Source organism: Centroberyx gerrardi, chromosome 6 (genome assembly GCF_048128805.1).
Source record: "Centroberyx gerrardi isolate f3 chromosome 6, fCenGer3.hap1.cur.20231027, whole genome shotgun sequence".
Lineage (NCBI taxonomy): Eukaryota > Metazoa > Chordata > Actinopteri > Beryciformes > Berycidae > Centroberyx > Centroberyx gerrardi.
In genome coordinates this window covers 20,324,600-20,343,654 of record NC_136002.1, presented here as the reverse complement: position 1 = coordinate 20,343,654, position 19,055 = coordinate 20,324,600, and the positions used below count along the sequence as shown (strand labels likewise).

The following is a 19,055-nucleotide window of genomic DNA, read 5'->3' as shown; positions in this document are numbered from 1 at the left end:
TCTAGATTGCTCCGTCACCTGTGGTGTTCCGCAAGGGTCGGTTCTCGGCCCCATCCTGTTTACCCTCTACATGCTCCCCCTTGGTCGTGTCATCAGCAGACATGGGATGTCTTTCCATTGCTATGCTGATGATACCCAGCTGTACATAAAAACTGCCCCAAGCCCTTCTGCAGCCATGTCATGCCTCAGCACCTGCCTTGAGGAGACAAAGGCCTGGATGAGCAACAATTTCCTCCAGTTAAACAGCAGCAAAACTGAAGCTCTCCTTGTTGGCACTCCACACCAGGTTCAGTCATCCCCCATACCTCATCTCACCTTTGACGGCCAGGACATCCCCCTCTCCTCCTCAGTCACTAATCTGGGTGTTAGGTTTGACCCTCACCTGACTTTTCATGACCATATAAAACATCTGTGCAAGACCTCTTTCTACCATCTCAAAAACATTTCCAAACTCCGCCCCACTCTAACCCTGTCAGATGCAGAGAAGCTTGTCCATGCTTTTATCTCCTCAAGACTGGACTACTGCAATGCACTCTTCACTGGGATCCCTGGCAGGAGCATCCAGAAGCTCCAGTATATTCAGAACAGCGCTGCCAGGATCCTGATGAGAGTGCGAAAACACAAACACATAACATCAACTCTGTTTTCATTGCACTGGCTCCCTGTCTCCTTCAGGGTCGACTACAAAGTCCTGCTTTTTTTTCTTCGTTTTTATTTTTATGTTTTTAACTCTGTAGCACTTTGAGATTCACTATGAATGAAAAGTGCAATACAAATAAAATGCATTATTATTATTATTATTAAATGCTCCGCATTAATTCACAGTAATGAAATGTGACGCATGAGGATACTGAATGCAAAGATAAATTAAATCATACTATACTATACACAGACAGAACTGTTTTGTAAATGTAGTTTATTACAATATCATGAACAGTAATATAAAAAATAGAATGCCTTTGAGTACAAAAATGAGAAAACAAGAACCTTGAATGACAGACAAAAATGATCCCTTTCAAAACTATCAATAAGTCAATCAAAATACATTATCTTTGGTTAAATCTGGAGGCATATATGTGTCAGGTTGGAGGGAGTAAATACATTGTATCCAAGGCTTGACAAACATTTGGGTTATAAATGTGCATAAGCCCACATGGGCTTAAACGTCTACATACTTTGGCAAGAAATGGCTCATATAAACAGACGCAGGCTACCATACTTTACATATACAAGCATACTTTCCCTTTCCTCCAACTAATGTGTGGTATGATTGGTATAACTCAGACTCATTTGTCTGAGCCATTTCACAATCTACCTAATGGCCATTGGGAGCAAATTAGCATATAAATTTGGCCAGCAACAGGGGGTGACCTATTTCAAAATGTAGCAATAATGACTTATCTAGTCTGAAAAGTGGTGATTTCAACACCTGCAGTCTGAGAAACTTTGAAAACAATGTAACCTTCCAAGTGAAAATGAATGCCATTTCCTATGCCCATTTCCCACAAGGACTTCTCGTTTTCTTTCAATTAAAACTAGAAACTGATTGATACATGCTTTAAATAGATTAAATGAACAAAAGAGACAAACAACAAACACACTAATAAAAAACACAAAGGCCATTATTGTAACTAGATGTGTGACACTGAAGTGTAATTTTGTGTACCATAATAGGCCAAAGATCTGACTGCTACCTGTGTTATGACAGTGGAAAGCTCATAAGATGGCGAGCGCTTTAGATTTAAACTGAAGGAGCTATTGCACCAAGTCACACTGGAGTCCATCAGGAAATCCTGTCCCACCTCTTGATTTACCATTTCAACTAGGCTTTCAAGTGGGAAGCACCACAGTGGAAATTTCAGAATGGAATCTAAGCCCAACCACTGTCATAACAACACAGCAGAGCAGCGTAAACATGGTGTGAATGAAATGTGCAAAATATACAAAAAAAAGGCGATGGAGCAATGACCATGCAACTTGGGCCGTCACATTACCTTTCATTAGAGATCAAACAGAAAAATAAATGTGGGTAATCATGAAATTCCTATGGAGTAGAGGCGGAAATTTGGTTGGGCATATAGCAATTGTGAGATGCTATAAAAAGTCAAAACACATTTTAAAAGCATTAATCCTAACAAACTTCAAAATAAGGCACTTAAAGTTGTAAAATAAATTGAAAACACACCGTGAGATTGTGGATGCATTCAACAACAAATATCCCTCAGTGGGATCACAGCAAAGGTTTTAGTGTAACGCACTGTCATGCTTCATTTAAAAGCTCAGTGTATAAAAAGCTTTTCATCTCCCAAGTTCACTGGCTTTTGAACTCAGCCACTGTGCCACGTAGTGTGTCCTATAGAGAACTTTACATGCATTGCATAGAGTACGAACTGTTTCATCTCCTATGTTACACTTTTACTTGCAGAGGATAGAATTCTAACTTGGGTTCTACACAAAGTAACTTAAAATCATTTACTGATGACTGTCAGTTAGGCTGCATGTTTCAACCCAGACTTCAGTAACTTGCAGTAATAAAATACTGTTGAAGAAACTGTTAATCAAATGGTTTCACACAAAACTCTCAACCAGCTTTTCTATATGTCTCACAGTTCCTCATGTGAAGAATATAGTCGGAGTGTTTGTAGAATTATATTTCATTCAGGCTGTGAAGACGCGAAAGAGAACCGAACTCCTGAACCACTGAGTTCTGGACAGTCATACGATACTCCACTATCCTGAATTTGTCTAAATTTGTGGCTTTCCCAGACAGTCTGGTGAAAAGTAGTGGGCCCACTGCTCTGCTACTGCCAACCAAAACCCCAGACATCCACTTCTGAGTACAACAAATCTTACTGCCTGAACTTGGACGGCAGTACACAAAACTGCAGGGAGAATAGGCCAAGTCACCACGCCTTGCATAATATAGTATCATTTTTTTTACACCTGCAGCTGGGCCAAGTGGACTAATCCATGTTGGTTCTTCTGACTGGATCTGGTAACACAGGCAAGGCACAAAGTTTATGAGAGACTGACAAAGGCACATAAGGAGTTAAGTGAAAACCTTTGCACTGAAACCCAAAAATCCTCAGGCAAACCTCAGAGGGATATTGTCCAGGTCAATCAATATGGTGTTCAATCAGCAGGTGAATATCCCATACAATTACCCTGCCCGTCCATGTGAAAAAACTGGAAAGGATTTATCTCAACGGTCGACTAAGTGCCAGCTAAGACCGTGATGGTATCAGATCATACTGAGAGAGCACCACTGTCATACATGTCAGAACCTGTCCATATCTTCATGCAAGTCAATAAGAGAGACATTTAGGTCTTATAGGATAGACCAATTGAAAAAAAGACAATCTCTCAGATTGCTAAAAACAAAGACCGTAGCCTGTAACCTATGTCTCATTGTTTTTGTTTTCAGAAAAGTGGTGTTGCAGGCCAGCAAGGGAAACCGTCTACAAGCCCAGCTCATCATCCACAGGAACAGACTGGAGCTGAGTAAGAATCTTGGTGTCCCCGTCCATCTCCTCTGGATTCCCTAGTGGTGAGCGAGCCTCCACATCCTGCTCTGGAGAAGGGCTGCCCAGAAGCAGGGACTCTCCTCCAGGTAGGCCTAACAAAGCTGGGTCTTCAGGTAGGTCCCCCTTCCCACGGACGTCAAACAGAGTTAGACTAGCCGACGTGGAGAGGGGTACAGGGCTCCAGGCGGGCTGGGACAGTTGAGTGTTGGGTGTCACTCCGCTGCACATGGGACTGAGGGAGAGCATGCTCTCTGGAGTGAGGGTGTTTGGTGGTGTGGGGGTGACCGAATGGTCCAGGATATGGGGGGAGTGAACGGTAGGCGTTTGGCTGGTTGCAACCCCAGTCTCTGGAGCACAGTATAGTGGGGATGAGTTGATGAAACTGAGGGGAGACGATGTAAGGGTGCTGGGGGTCGAGCCTGATGTGGGTGTCAGCTGGGAGGCTGCAGGAGGGGTGGGAGGGGTGAGAATGTGGCCCACTCCATTGGCGGAGATGGGAGAAGCCTCAGGAACTGGTTTGAGGAGGCTAGTGAGCTGGATGCCTGCTGGGATGGTCAGAATCAGCTTGCCTTGCTGGACACTCAGGTAGGGGCTTCCACCTAGGACGAGGTTACCTACAGCAGAGGAAAATGATACATTTAAAGTTATTTAGGCTGTGTTAAGTTAAAACTTCAAAACTTTACCAATCCATACTGTGGCATCTGGATGAAAATCTCATACATTTCCATGAAGATGTCATTAAATAAACATTCATACATAACCCTAGTACATTTACAAATGGCTATATGAAGTCAAAATACCTGGAGATGCTGCGGGGAGTTGAATAACTCCAGAGTTGAGGAGCTGCACTCCAGGGGCGACGCTGGTGGGGGGACCCACACTCTGAATGGGCCTCAGCTGGTTTATCCTAAAAGGGCCCTGTGTGACCCCGCCAGCTCCAGGAGCCGAGGTCAGGATCTGTAAGGGCACTCCAGCAGAGGGGATGGAGAGAGAAGAAGCGGCGGGGACCACTTGGGGGAAAGAGAGGGTGGAAGAAGCCTGGATGGACGAGACTGGGACCAGCTGCGGTACGGAGAGGGGAACTAACTGTGCTGGAGCTGTGTCTTTGGACTGGGGGACTGGGACCACCTGTGTCGTGGAAGAGATGGGAATAGCTTGTGGGCCTTGTGCGGTCTGGATTTGGCTGATAGTCGGGGTGGTGGTTGTGGTTTGGTCCCCCAGTTGAAGTGTCAGTCCCTGGGGGAGCTGGCCACTGGTGAGCTGAGAGACAGAGACTATGGTGGTAGCGCCTTCAGCTAGATTTGTGGATCCATTCTGCTGCTGCTGTTGTTGAGGGAGCCGCTGCGCCAGTCTGTGGCCTGTGTTCATAGTCTGGGGGCTGTGGAAGTGAGGAAGGGTGGCCTGGGGTAGCGGAGAAGTGAGGGGGGATACAGGGACTAACTGAGGGCACTGGGAGACCTGGGCTCCAGAAGAGTGCTGGACCAGCTGGGACACTGGTATACCCTGGATGGAGGGCACGACCTGGGGCAGAGAGAAGACCTGTGGAGTGGAGGTGCTGGAGGACACCACGTGGCAGGCGGAGCTAGGGGGGGTTAACTGGGAGCCAGCAGTGGCAAACACAACATACTCCCCTTGCTGGCTGGAGAGAGAAACGACAGAACTGGAGATCACCGCGCCGGTGGAGGAGATGGAGGCTGGGAGGATGAGAGGCTCCTGGGGTTGGGCATTTTGTGTTAAGACTAGCGAAGGGAGAGAGGTTGGGGAGGACAGAGTTGATGAAGAAGGGGATAAAGACGAGGATGAGGGAGATACTGTCTGACCACTGCCCTCTGATTTGATTACCATTCCCTCTGGGACATTGATGAAATCCAGAGCAGTGCTCGTCCCGTTGCCACTGTCTGCCTTGGTTTCCAGAGGAAGAGAGATGTTTGATGAGGGGTTTGAGATGGGTGCGTTGGTAGTGCTCAGAACCACTGTTGGGAGACTGCTTGTCTTGGCCTCCATGGCCGAAACCCCTTGCTCTGCTACAGATATTGCTCGCTGTGGCTGCTGCTGCAGACTGATACTGGGTTTGGTTATTACCTGGGCCCCATTGAGGATCAAAGGAGAGTTGGCTGCAACAGGACTCAGTGTGACTGTCTGGCAATCACTCAGGCTTATCCCATTGATTATGACCCCAGCACCGGTACTGGAGATCAGGGAACTTCCATTGAGTAATAATGGTTGGGAGGCTGTGAGGAAGCCACTGGACCCATTGAGGATGAGCTGGCCTGTGCTGCAGGGGACTCCAGAGAGAGAGATGATGGGAGTCGTGGAGCCAGAAAGTTCCTCTGGCTTGTCAGGGGTGTCGTCCATGTTGCTCGCCTCATCCTCTGTGCTGTGGTTGCCATCAGACTCACTGAAATGGAAAAAAAGAAAAACGGGTCAAAGGAAAGGAAAATATGTGCGTGTTTGGAGGGTTTTAGTACCAAGCGTTACTCATCTCTCTGGCAACGTAGGGCATTAGACTAAATCCTTTTGTGATTGCTCACCTTCAACATAGTTATCCTCTAATCCGTTCCCTCTTTAATATAAACTATTCTAAGCCTTTACATGGTTTGAGCTCAGGACAGAAGGTGATGGTGTACTTTTATTGTTGCTCTACCTTTCATAAAGGTATACAAGGCAAATGTTTTGAGCTCACCACTGCCCAGATACAGCAAGACCCCACATAGGATTGGGAATAATCAGGTAGCACCGCATTCCTTAGATTTCTATTCAAGGGTTACATTTTAGTCACAAGTCTGAATGCACAGTGATTCATGGTTTGATTAGATATGTGGTGATTTTTATTAATTTTAGGGCAGTAAACAACTGAATACTTTTAAGAGTGTAATTGCTCAACCAAGGCCAATTGTGTATGTGGTGATGACGAGTTGGGGGGTTTAGGGTGGGAGGTTTGTGTGTATGCTTTGTGATGCATATATTTTGTATTATGTTTAAGAAAAATAAAAAACTGTTAATCGGAAAACAAAAAAAGAGTGTAAATGCTCACCCTCTGTTACAGTTACTGCTGGGTTTTTTTTTAGCTGCGACCAGCAGCTAGTATAAGTCACTATGTTGGGTGATTGGTCCCAAAAATTAAAAACACAGCTATTAACGGCTGCATGAGTCCAACTGCTGCATCACTTTGAGTTTAGCTCGTTTGGTAAAGCATAGGTTTGCCACGCCAGAGATCCTGGGTTTTAATCCAGAGTGAGTCAATTTTCACTTTTCGCAGTTCATCACAAATGATGTGCTTGTTTTTTTCTTAGGGAAAAGACGAACATTGTGGTACCTGTTTGTCTTGCACCTAGAGTTAACAGTAGGCTTAAAAATCCTGCTGTAGATTCAGAACAGCTTTCTCCAGCTTCCAGTTAATTGCATTTTGTTGTGCAAAATGATGTCAAAATGCCTTTATTGTGATTTCTGTATGAGATCTGCTCAAAGCACCCCATTCTTCCAAAATGCAAGTAATCCTAGAAATGTGTGTACACCTCATTTTCACTTGACCTATAGGCTCTAAAAGGTGATTTTCAAGTTTTCTCTGTGAATTTGTACTAAGATTCTTACAAAAATGCATATCATATCAGTATTGGCCGATATGGGTCTCAAAATATCGAATATCGGTATTGACCTCAAAAAAACATATCGGTGCATTTCTACTATTGCACTGTTCTTAATGAGGCTCATCCATTTCTGCTCATCTTTACCAAACTATCTACATAACCAACCATATACTGCAAGTGGATCAGCTACCCAGACCCTTAAAAGCTCAAAGCTATCTCAGAGCAGATAGAAGACAAACATGGATAAGATTCCTAGGAACCTTCTATTATAAAGACTATAGTATCTTTACCATAACATTGGGGATTGACTGTCTCACTGCCAGACCACCACAAGCCCAAGATAAAGATAAATCTGCTGTATTCTCTCTTATCTCTCCACACATTTTCCTCTCTCTGCATGGCAAAATAGACATACTTTGTGATTTCAGTCAGTGTAAAAGTGAAGGTTGTAATTGTTTTTAATAAAGAACAAGTAATTTGTATTCCCTTTTCCCCCCACCAGTTTAAGCTTAACTTTAACCTCAGCCACCCCGGCTCTGCAGGGCCTGGGACGCGGTGCAGGATTTCAGGAAACTTGAGCCGTAGTGGGCGCCTGGATCTCACATTTCACAACAAAGCAACATGCTCTTGGTCCCAGACCTGCTCTCTAGGACCTGTGTGGCTTCATCACTGTCAACAGTTACTTCCACAGTCCGTCTATTTACTTGTCGCTAAGTGCTTTCTGTTATATTTTGTTGTTTTAAGGTGTTTACTCCCTCCCTTTTTTTCTTTTTTTTTTTACTTTGCGTGACAAGTAGGCCTGTGGAGCTTTGTTTACCATTCAGCTTTCAGTGATCAGTTGAAGTGATCAGTCTAGTTAGAAAACATCATCACTCTGTAAACATGTGAGCCGAGCACAGAGTGTTTTGCGCTTTAAATCGTCCACAAATAAACAAATACATTCAACTTCAGGGCAATTGTTGCCTGGATATGGATTCACCCATACCTCTGAATTTTAATCAAATCTAATGTAGCCTAGTTACCATGACTTAAATCAACTGATTGGTGTTGTGTGGTTTGAGGTTTTTGCCTTGCCTTTTGCTGTGTGTCCCGGACGGGGTTCGGTCCCTCTGCCTGCGGTTCTTGAACCAGTTGCTGACCTGAGTGAGGGACAGTCCGGTCACTTTGGCCAGGTTCTTCTTCTCGTCCGGAGTGGGGTACCTGTTGCTCTTGTAGCACTCTTTCAGGGCGTTGCGAGACTTCTCCTTGAAGCAGTACACCGTCTCCTCTCCGTCCCAGATGGTTTTGGGCAGGGGGAACTTCTTCCTCAGCCGGTATTTGTCCACGGCGCCCAGGCTGCGGCCCCGGGACCTCTCCGCCTCCTTGTAGCGAGCTTGCAGGTAGAGGTCCTGCAGGAACCCATGGTTAAACGGGTGGAAGTCGTGGCTCTCCAGGATGGCGTACAGCTCCTTGAACTCCTCCCGGTGGAAAGCCACTAATGCCTGGGCCTTCAGCAGGGTCTCGTTGCCACGTAGCAGCTCGGCCGAATGAGGTATGGTGGATAGAAATCTCCACAGGCGATCCACATTGCCCGCCTGCAGAAGGGCCTCGCAAAGACATGATACTTGGTCAGTTGAAAAACTTAGAGCCGACTTTTGGAAAGTTTGGAGCAGTTGTTCCGAAACTTGGTCCGGATCCGTCTCTTCTTTCAGCTCCGCTGTCGTGGGCTTCTCCGGGCTATTCTCAGATTGTTCTGCAGACTCCAAAGACAAGGAAGCCATTTTTACTTTAACTTTTTTTTCTTCCAGTTCCTCCTCCCTCCCTCCCTCTGCAGCGCTCGCTCTCTCTCTCTCCCATTCTCCGACCGTCGACGAAACCATGAATGTTTGCTGCAACTACCAGCGGCCACGCCCCTTTGCCTACATGAAAAATCACCACAATGTTCCTATAGGGACTTATTGTGTGTCTGTGGCGTTAAACAGTGAGTTTATAGTGACTTTGACGTACTTATAATCTCCTACTGTATCACCGTATTATCCCTATAATATCCCTAGGGATTTATAGATTGATATTTGTGATATATGTAGGTCTATATCCTCCTACAATGTATTCTAGCAGTTGGATGCAACTTGTCCCATTCAAATGCATGGCCAAATGAAATTTCACAAAAATATGTCTTTGACACATTTCTCTGGACTCTTTATTGCAACGAAATTATTTCTAAAGCAGTGTATAGGTTCCCTTCGACAACCGGACTCAATATGGAAAAAAAATACATTTACTGCAGTCAAAATACAGGCAACATTTAAGTTAACAAGGGATATTCTGCAATAGGTTATACTAAAAACACGGTTCTGGTGGCTTTGTTATCTTCAGTGTTACTGCATAATGCTATTTAGCAACTCAACCCCTTAGGGCAGGTTACACACAGTAAATTCCAGTAAATGCAGTTTGATTGTTTTTTTTGTTTGTTCTGGTCTCTTGCAGGATGACTGTCCCCGTCCACAGAGGTCCAGTGGTCAGTGAATAGTGTGCTAAACATGAATATGATGGGGAGTATATGACATGTCAGTCACCAGAGCTCAACCCAAATCTGCACTGGACACTGTCTTATGGAAAAATGCGGAGTTTTCCAATTTCTCATGGAAGAAAAGCGTCACATCCTTACCTTAACAGAAACATTAATATTCCTAAAATATGCCCATAGGGATTTGCACGAGTTTCTGATACTTTATAGTGAGTTTATAGTGACCATATCCTACTTTTTCATATTTTATAACATTATATAACATTCCTAAGGGATGTTATATATAATATCATTCCATATGGTTTATTAGGATTACTAGTAGTCTTTTGGTTAGATCCCTAGAATTTGACAATTTGCAAAAAGCATTAGTCAAAATTTGTAATATGTGATTATGGTGACTTGTGCAAGGCAGTGTGTTGATGTTTGCTCAGATGGGACCTTTGAGTTCTCCAACCGGATCCCACAGTTCGGTGGGTCTGATGTGGTTTCTCCATGCAAATTCCCTCACTACAAATACACACAATTAGGCCTGTACATACAAGGGTAATATTTGATATAATAATAATATTTTTTGCAGCAGATATATAGGGGCTTTATCCAGTTGGTGCAGAAAGATTCATGCAACACTGGGGCGTCAGTTCAATAAACCCTAACGCAAAGTCTCTGAATATCAAAACTTCAAAACACGCTTATATCGACTACATTACAAGATTGATCAGTCAGTCAGTGTGAGAAACAGAGTCTGTGTGTCAGATGAATACAAACTGGGTATGCTCTGTAGGATAACCAAGACGGGGCTACAGTAAACGTGCAATACACCTGGGCGTGACGTGCAGGTGAGGTGTGAAGAGGAGACCTGCATCTCCACTAACAACCACAGGAATGTAAACCTCTCAGCCCCCTCCGTCCCTGTCCTGTCTGGCATCTGGCAGTCTTTGATCTGCTCTCTGCCCATACATGCTCTGTTATTATCCAGCAGTGTAGGGACTAGTTTTCTGAAGGGAATGTCCGTTGCTGTGAAATTAATTTGAAGAGCGCGCCCTTATGTGTTCCTGGCAGGTAGATCATTTTACAATTTATGAAATTTACAATCAAACTACTTCATTACAAAATAACACGTTTTTATCAGTAACAACAATGGGACGATCTGTAGGCCTAATAAATTATATTTGCATTTACAGATGCCAGACCAAACAGATCGTAAGAAAAATAGAAAATAGAGCTATGTTTAATTATTTTAGATATCCATAACATATTCTGTGGATTGGTCAATTGGGGGGGGGGGGGGGGGGGGGGAATGGGACGTGCGTCTATTAACACTAGATTCGGACCCAAGCAAGATCTGCTTGTTCTGCACGATATAATTATAATGAGCCTTTAAGTCTACTGGGATTCTCACAGTGTTATTTATGGCTGGGGCGGCCCTACAGGCTGTACTATATTTTACTGTCAAGTCACTCAGGGCAAAATATACTGATCATAAACCTAAATAGCCTAAACACATCTTTTCACTTCAGAACTACAAAGAAGATATATCACTATTCATAATGGTTGTAATTCTTGTCGAATCTCAGCCGTATAAATCCTCTGATCGTTTACAGTCATTAGTTAAAAGTACAGAAACTTTGTTGGTCTTCATGATATGGAGTGTAGCGCCACTGCGTGGTTACCTCAGGTTACTTCCACACTCTTTTTCTATACACGAATTTATCCAACTTGATGATTGGTTGTTGATCGTGTCAGTCGACGATATGTAGGCGTACCCTGGGCGTACCAAAGACGCTTTTCGCGTTGTATCGTAATATCATTGGCCGAGCGTATTGCCTCTCGACACGATTGGCGTATTTCGGTTGGTGGGCGGGTAGAAAGTTCCAGAATTGGGCGTAGCAGGAATTGATGTCGTTGGTTTTTTAGCTTGAGCATAACAGCTACAGAGCGAGGCAACTTGTTCCATCTTTTCTTTGCGATTTAATACTTATTGTTTGACCAGCGGCCTTACGTTAGCTACTAATACGGATACGGACTGGTAGGTTTTCCACAAAGTTATTTATTATCATCGAAGGAAAACATACATATATGTAAGTAACTATGGCAACGTTGCTAACTAACTGTTAGCTGAGGGTTCTCAATGTATCCAACGTGACTCTGGTGCTGCTAGCCGCCCAAGCTGTTTGCTAACACTTAGCTAATCTAAGCTAGCTAGCTAAATTAAGATAAAATACAAATGAAAGTGTATTGATCCCCGTGGGGGAATTGGAATATTGTAGCAAAGAATAATAGAATATAAACAAGAATTTAGTACTAAATGAACATAAACACACGCAACCTCGAATTCCAACACTAGAGCATATCTAGTAGAAATGTATGGAAGAAAGTATGAAAAGTTAACGTTAGGATTCAAACTAAACCTTTCTCTTGTCTGTTGCTACCTATACTGCCTAATTTGTGCGCTCTTTTTAGTGTTTCCCTATTAGCTGTCTCCATACACATTGAATAATGGACGGTGGAGTGACAGTTATCACCAATCCCACTGTGAATGTGCGCCTGACCAGCACCCTTAGCTCGTTCGAGGTGCAGCGCAGATTCAACAGAGGTATCAGCATAGCAGAGTTCAAGGTAAGTCTCAGGAGTTTCCTCCACTTTGCCCTTTGTACACTGTCACAAGAATGCACAATTTGGCTTTATGGTGGGGTCCTGTTAGACCCAGCTCACACAATATAAGACAGTTTTCCCTTTTGTTCTGTTTTGTTTCTATGGTAGCAAAAGTTGGAGATGCTTGTGGGCGTGTCTGCCTCCAGCATGGACCTTGAGCTGTTCAGCACCAGTGACAAGTTCCTGCAGAAACTTGATGAGAATGAAGCCCTGCTGGGTTCCTATCCCGTGGATGATGACTGTAGAATACACGTATGTAGCTGTTCAGTGATAGACACACTCTCAAATAAACCCAGATGCTGGCAGGTTCAGCAGTACACTAAATAAGATGTGATGGTAAAAGTTCTCTATTCAAGTTAACAAAGGAAAAGCACATCTTAAATAATCTCTTTGACAGTATTAGCTACAGGGTGATATAGCATTTTATTTGGAGCTTTATCTTTTCAGCACACCATAGTCCATCAAGTCTCAATAAAGTGTCATATGATAACATTTATAGATGTTTGCATTAACATACTTTTTTTCTACAAGCATGACTAGCAAATCCTACCTGGTAATAAAGGCTTTAACAGCAACCACCCGCTTGACTTTTTAAAAAAACCAAGCGTCCAGTGCTTTGTTCAAAACGTTGGGCATCAATATTTACGCTCGCTATGTTCAGGTAAACTGATGTACAACGTCATGGCACTGCAGATCCTCCTGTGAGTGACATATCTGGCAAACGATAAAACTTAACACTCAAGTTGAGCGCATTCTGATTGGAGCTCATTGATTAGCTCAGTCTCAGCTTTCTAGACCGTCATCCTCCAGCTACAGCTGGATGGGAGCTCGAGCTCGCTCGGCTGCCAGACAGAACCCTTGTGGCAGCATGACAGACACTTTTGAGTAAGGCAGGAGAAAAGAGAGTTGCAGTAATTTAAGCGGGAAGAAATAAATGCATGAATGACTTTCTCTTAATCCGCTGAGGATAGTAATGGTTAATTTTTTAAACAGTTCTCAGCCACAGAAAGCACAACTATGTCAAAAGTTAAATTGGAGTCGAAGAACACCCCTAGGTTCTTAGCTGCAGCTTTCACGTAGGAAGCTAAAATACCCAGTCTGCTGCAGATAATATTCTGACAGGAGGACCGAAAAGAACAATTTCAGATTCATTGTTGGAGGAAGATTTAAGTTGGAGGAAGTTCACAGACCTCCAACTCTTCATATTTTAAAGGCACTGCAGACTGTCGAGACAGGTGGGGTCACTGGGCTTCAAGGGGAGGTTTAGCTGCGTGTCATCCGCATTGCAATGAAAAGACATATAGGCTACTTGCAAGATACTTGCATCCATGTCACAGTTAAGAGGATAAGATTTACTTCAAGGATTGAACCATTTAAGAATATCCTTCAAGTTAAAAGCCTATGGAGCAGCATTTAGCTGCATATCTTAGCAAAACATTTACTACCGTAGCTCAATATTGACAAAGGACTTTTAATCATCAACTTCTGCTATGGGATTCTCTTAACAGGTCTGATTTGTCTCATCCTGAATCTGATTTGTTTCCACAGGTTATTGACAGAAGTGGAGCTCAGAAAGGGGAGTTCACTGATCTGTCTAAAGTGGAGAAGTTTGAAATCTCAGACGATGCTTATGAGAAGAGAACAGGTACAGTATGGCATGCTCAGTTATTTCTCACAAACTCTCTCAAACTAGTACTTCTCACAGCATAATCTATTTAAAATAAAAAAAAGTGCAATCTTATTTTATTAATCTTATTTATTTGTGTGTTTTCGATATACTTATAATAAGAAATATTATTTACATTATTTGCTCTTGTTATTCAAGAGCAAATGCAAAATTGCAGCAGCAAAGGATAAGCTATTGATGGCTATACAATAAATAGAAATATTGAAGATTAAAAATACAACCTCATCATTCTAATACTGAGTTCTCAATAAGTTTTGAAGTATCCTGCTAAAATGGGAAAAGTAGCCAGTGGGGAAGGGGGGCATTCTGTAGGCCATGTGCTACCTGTAGTCTATGAAGCAAGAGTGTAAGTACAAACCAACCTGCTTCCTTTCAGAAAGTGTAAGGTCATTCATGAAGAAACAACGTATTGGTCGCTTCAATGAGGAGGAAGTGGCCAAGAAAGAAGCTGAGCTTGCTGCTCGGGAGGCTGAGGAGAAGACTGCTGCTGATGCCATTGCTGTTGGCAACCGCTGCCAAGTGCAAGTCTCTGGGCAACCCACTAAGCTTGGCACAGTTATGTATGTCGGTAAGTGTGGCTAAAGCTTAGCTGACATTGCTTCAGGACATTGGTGTAAAGCCTGTGCTGGTGAGGATTTTCTTTCCAATAGAGCAGCCTTTGTTGTAATTCATGATCACTAAAAGGGAGTTTCTCCTAAACGCAAGACAGAATGAAACTACATTTTTCTTTTGTAGGGGAAGCAATTTGTGTCTGTATTATTTGCGGTTTGTAGCATCGTCAGTCTATCATATTTGTTTACCAAGCTTTGTCCAAATACATTTTATCATGTTTGTGTACAACCATATTCACAGTTCAGTTATGGATTTTGTTGTGTTACACCAAAGTGCTGTATGTTCCTGTAGAGGTCAAGTTATGTGTGGTAACTCAATGCCACCTGGTGGACAACAGCAAATTTGAATCCGTTGCAGAATGCTTGATGCTTGTATGGGGGTGTTACAAACTGTGTGGTCCGTGGTCTTTTTGGATTCATCAAGAAGAGAACAGGAGCAGCTATACCATAGACATTGTTCTTATGCTAGCAGTCACAGCTATACAGCACCCAAAATATTGAAAAAATGACTCCTAATGCCAATTATACGTCTGAATCCTAATACTCCAGTTTTCAGTAAATTAACTTTATTCAATGATATAAAATATGACTTCCCTTCCAAAAAATCTTTCTTGTTTTGTTGTTTGCTCTAGTACCTTATAATTACTTGTATTAAATTCAACTTTTATTATAAAAAGGTGAAAAAAGGTACTTTGCAATCACTTAACCAAGATGAATAGACATAAAATTTCCTATTTCTTCCTTCCTTTGGAAGAAATAACTGTTTTTGCTCTAACTGCCCCTTTCAGTCGTTTACGTGGACTGTGAGATACTCAGGGTCATAATTGTTTGCTGGGGTGGGGGGGTTACAGTAAACGGCAAAAGGAATTAGGTACCCGGTGTAAACAACACTGTTCTCACCTTGATTGCAGGTACAGCAGATTTCAAGCCAGGCTACTGGGTGGGCATAAAGTATGACGAGCCCATGGGAAAGCACGACGGAAGGTAGGAGCACTGTCCTTTCTTGTAGCTGTGCACACCTTCCATAATCTTATTAGATCGGTCTTGATCTTGCCAATTGACCCCGCCTCTTTTGTTCTCTCTCCACAGTGTTAAAGGGAAGCGATACTTTGAATGCGAGAACAAATATGGTGGATTTGTGAAGCCCCTGAGTGTGATCGTGGGAGACTTCCCCGAGGAGGATTTTGGTCTGGATGAGATGTAAGACGAGGATGTCACCGTGTCAGATGGGGTAGAGGGTTTTTCTGCCTTTAAATTTCAGCAAAGACCTCCGTCGTCCATTTACCATCCAGAGATGACGGGAGGTTGCTGTTTTTGCAACTAATATCATTGTTTTGTTTTGTGCTAGTCAGGAAGGCATGAGCTTGATTCCAAAGAGCTTTGTCGGAAGGTATTTTAGCCTTAAGAGTTCTCTCAGTAACACCAGATCAAGTAGACTGTGAGGTGGTGTGTCTCTTGAAGTGATGGATTTGAGAATAATACAGGATGATCATCAAAGAGGAGCTTAGACCAACAAGGTTTGGATAAAGAGGAGTTTTTAAAATATCTTTGTTGCATGTAAACCCAGCATAATGAAGGTTTTGAAGTGGTCCTTAACTCCGAGCACTTCTGTTCAGTTTCATTCACTTGCTCTTTAATAGTACTTGGTGCTCCCAACTCGTCTCAAGATGGGAGTAATTTCTTCTGTCTAATCTAACATTCTGTTTTGACAGTTTGGATACCAGCTGTGTCTCTCTGTTTTGTTGAGCTGTTATCAATCTGTACAAAGGTGATTGTATATAATTGTTTATAGTTAGCTAGACCTACATAGTTGTTGTTTTCTTTTTTTTTTAAAGACTGTAAATTGATTAGACAGTAGCCCAAGGATATGTTTGGTTTGGAAAACTGTCTGTTGAAGGGAAAATCCCCCCCTAAAACATTTCAACACCAAAATCAAAAAAAAAGAAGCTTTTGGCGTTGTTCTTGGCATTCCTGGGTGCATTTTGTTGTTTTGTGTAATTTTCTTATTGTGAAGAAGTGGCCAAACATAGACAACGTGATGTCAACATCAAGATATTTCCAGCGTAATGGAGTTTATTTGGAGAAATTCTCAACAATCTAAAACATCAATGGTGGTCGTCAGGTTTGGTGGAAATGTAGGAAATAGACTGAAGTAGGCGAGGCAGGTTGAGGGAAAGTGGATGCAGGTAAAATGGTAAATACCAACACTTCAAAACAGAATAACTCATGGAATGCATTGAACATCAGTGTAAGACAGAGTAAGAGTATCGGAGGGTGGATTTTCCTTTCAACAACTTTAAATATTCCAGCTTTCACTTTGATGTGTTTGTATGTAGTATGTAAATCAGAGTTGTTTCTGATCTCCCATTCTTTCTGATAATCTAGTGGATATAAGATACAATTACCCTGATTATTCTGTGCCTGAACGCCTCAAACTTTTCAGTTGATTTAATTTTTATTGAAGATACAATCCCCTGCACTTTATTCAGATGTCAGTGATGTGTCTGTGGCAAAAGATTTCCACCAGCCGAGACTGTATTTGAATTACATAAATTTGAGTTTGTCATGCTAATATTGAATTGTTCATATTTTTTTGAATTAATGAATTCAAAATTATAATTTGTAATTGAATGCAATGGCTTGAAATTGAAGGTGATCATTATTGAATTGAAATTTTAACTACTTTCAAATTCAGGGTTAGGGTCTTTCAATTCAAATTCAGTTTTCTCAATTCAGATTGAGCTCTTAGACACACATCTGGGGACTTAGCAAACAAGATTCAAGATTTAATCCACCAGTGTCTGAGGGCGGACTGGTACTACTACTACAAGTTTACACTAACTAGTTGAAGTTTTTGTCTTTGTCTCATTTCTACTTACACTTACACTTTAACTAGCTACACAAGAACGGAAACTATGTCGGAGAGCTTATGTCTGGAATTGGCCACAGTGGCCAGTGAAAACTGGTCGGTACGCCCTCCGACATTATTGGATTGAATGTTTGCTCATTTGCTTTTCTTAAGTCTCCAGACGTGTGTCTCCTGGAGCTCAGTCTGAATTGAGAAAACTGAATTTGAAATTATACTAATGACATGACAAATCCAAATTTAAGCAATTCAAAAACAATCTGTGCTGGCACTAATCTCTTTCCGTACATGTCCCCTTGCTTGTTGTAAACTACAGTTTTGTATTGAAGTGCTTGGTTTGAGTTAAGGCATAGGTAGCTAGGTCATCCAGTGGGGATGTTATTTTCTGAAACATACATATTTATAATGTTTCCCTGTTATAACACTGCAATGTTTTTCCCCAAAGAGATTCATGCTATACCTTGATAGGTATTCTTTTGACCACATACTACATCCATGATCTAAATATTGTCCTCTTACCCTTGGTAGCAGGCTGACTATGAAGTAAAAGTAATATTTGAAAATCACAAGGCACAACAAAAGCTGTTGTACTGCCACATTGTGTGTTAACTCCTCCAGTAACTCCATGGTACAGTTGATCATCAATAACCTTTAATGCCACTGTTCAGCTACTTGAGTCACTCCCCAGTCAACTGTCTCTGCCTTGGTTATACTTGACACAACACTCAGCTTTTGACAATGTACTTTTCAAACGGATGACATGTCTTACTTGCGCTTCGTTGTTGCATTTCTTGCCGATTCAAAATGATTGACGAGTAACTTCTCATGCTTTCTCATCCTCTGAAGCTTAGAGGAGAAATAATTAATTATTCTTGTAGTTTCTTTTCACTGAAGTGTCACCCCCCACACAGATATTTACAAAAATGTAATGTCCTTTTTTCTTTTTAAATTTCAAAGGTGCTGGTGTTTTTTTATGTGCCAAAGGGTAATGATATCTTATGTATAATAAAAAATGACAGTACAGTAGTAAATCAGGTGGAGTTAATTTGTCTGAAAATGTAACATAACGTGGATCACATGACGTTGAAGGCACATTATGCTGCTGCAAGGTAGTGAATGGAGAACTGCAAGCGCAAGAATCATTATCTTGAAGGACAAAAAACATCCTTCTCCTTACTTTGCTAAAAGATTCATGAGGGAGTCATTCATGAGTGTGTTATGACGAGTTTGAACATCTGAGTAATAAATACTACACTACCTGGACATGTTTTCATTCATAGGTAGGCAATGCAAAAATATACATGAACAAATTGATATACTATATATTGATATACATTGATTGAGAGAATATAACTTGCACTTTTAACATACAGAATTCATCACAACAATTTGGTGTCAATGGCTTTGGAATTTATACAATGATTCATTTCTAATGTTTCTAATTGGAGGACATACTAAGAAGTTTGGCTTTTGACTAGAACATTTGCTGACATGGATATGAAATTAATTAATTAAGATTAAGGGAAGGTTGATAATGTACATTTTGTTTACAGTTATTTTTTGTAACACCAGATAATACAGGTTCAATTTACAGTTAAAAAAAAAAAAGTCTTATCAATTTG

The 19,055-nt window shown here is 42.0% G+C and overlaps 2 protein-coding genes across 5 annotated transcripts; one reads left to right on the top strand and one right to left on the bottom strand.

Moving 5' to 3' along the window:
* Positions 1 to 961: 961 nt before the first annotated feature.
* six5 (SIX homeobox 5) lies at positions 962 to 8,883 on the bottom strand. Of its 3 annotated transcripts, none has more exons than XM_071927459.2 (4): positions 8,186 to 8,871; positions 4,834 to 5,922; positions 4,325 to 4,731; positions 962 to 4,138 (listed from the first exon to the last, which is right to left on the bottom strand). In XM_071927459.2, exons 1-4 carry the CDS (start codon positions 8,869 to 8,871, stop codon positions 3,459 to 3,461), a joined length of 2,862 nt encoding a protein of 953 aa, XP_071783560.1. In that variant the 3' UTR covers positions 962 to 3,458. The 3 variants fall into 3 exon arrangements, with proteins under 3 accessions (XP_071783560.1, XP_071783552.1, XP_071783568.1); XM_071927451.2 differs by having other exon boundaries at positions 4,325 to 5,545; positions 5,591 to 5,922; XM_071927467.2 differs by having other exon boundaries at positions 4,325 to 5,922; positions 8,186 to 8,883.
* Positions 8,884 to 11,511: 2,628 nt separating this feature from the next.
* tbcb (tubulin folding cofactor B) lies at positions 11,512 to 18,696 on the top strand. Of its 2 annotated transcripts, none has more exons than XM_071927702.2 (7): positions 11,512 to 11,643; positions 12,078 to 12,233; positions 12,378 to 12,521; positions 13,818 to 13,914; positions 14,333 to 14,524; positions 15,479 to 15,551; positions 15,657 to 18,696. In XM_071927702.2, exons 2-7 carry the CDS (start codon positions 12,114 to 12,116, stop codon positions 15,769 to 15,771), a joined length of 741 nt encoding a protein of 246 aa, XP_071783803.1. In that variant the 5' UTR covers positions 11,512 to 11,643; positions 12,078 to 12,113; the 3' UTR covers positions 15,772 to 18,696. The 2 variants fall into 2 exon arrangements, with proteins under 2 accessions (XP_071783803.1, XP_071783812.1); XM_071927711.2 differs by having other exon boundaries at positions 11,550 to 11,695.
* Positions 18,697 to 19,055: the final 359 nt, after the last annotated feature.

Bases quoted from the DNA above. Each gene is read 5' to 3' on its own strand.
- six5 (XM_071927467.2), bottom strand. From the start codon at position 8,871: ATGGCTTCCTTGTCTTTGGAGTCTGCAGAACAATCTGAGAATAGCCCG. The intron at 5,923-8,185 runs GCAAGGCAAAAA...TTTCCATTTCAG, and splicing joins TCCGGGACACACAGCAAAAG to TGAGTCTGATGGCAACCACA. The intron at 4,139-4,324 runs GTATTTTGACTT...CCTCTGCTGTAG, and splicing joins ACTCCCCGCAGCATCTCCAG to GTAACCTCGTCCTAGGTGGA.
- tbcb (XM_071927702.2), top strand. From the start codon at position 12,114: ATGGACGGTGGAGTGACAGTTATCACCAATCCCACTGTGAATGTGCGC. The intron at 12,234-12,377 runs GTAAGTCTCAGG...TTTCTATGGTAG, and splicing joins TCAGCATAGCAGAGTTCAAG to CAAAAGTTGGAGATGCTTGT. The intron at 15,552-15,656 runs GTAGGAGCACTG...CTCTCTCCACAG, and splicing joins ATGGGAAAGCACGACGGAAG to TGTTAAAGGGAAGCGATACT.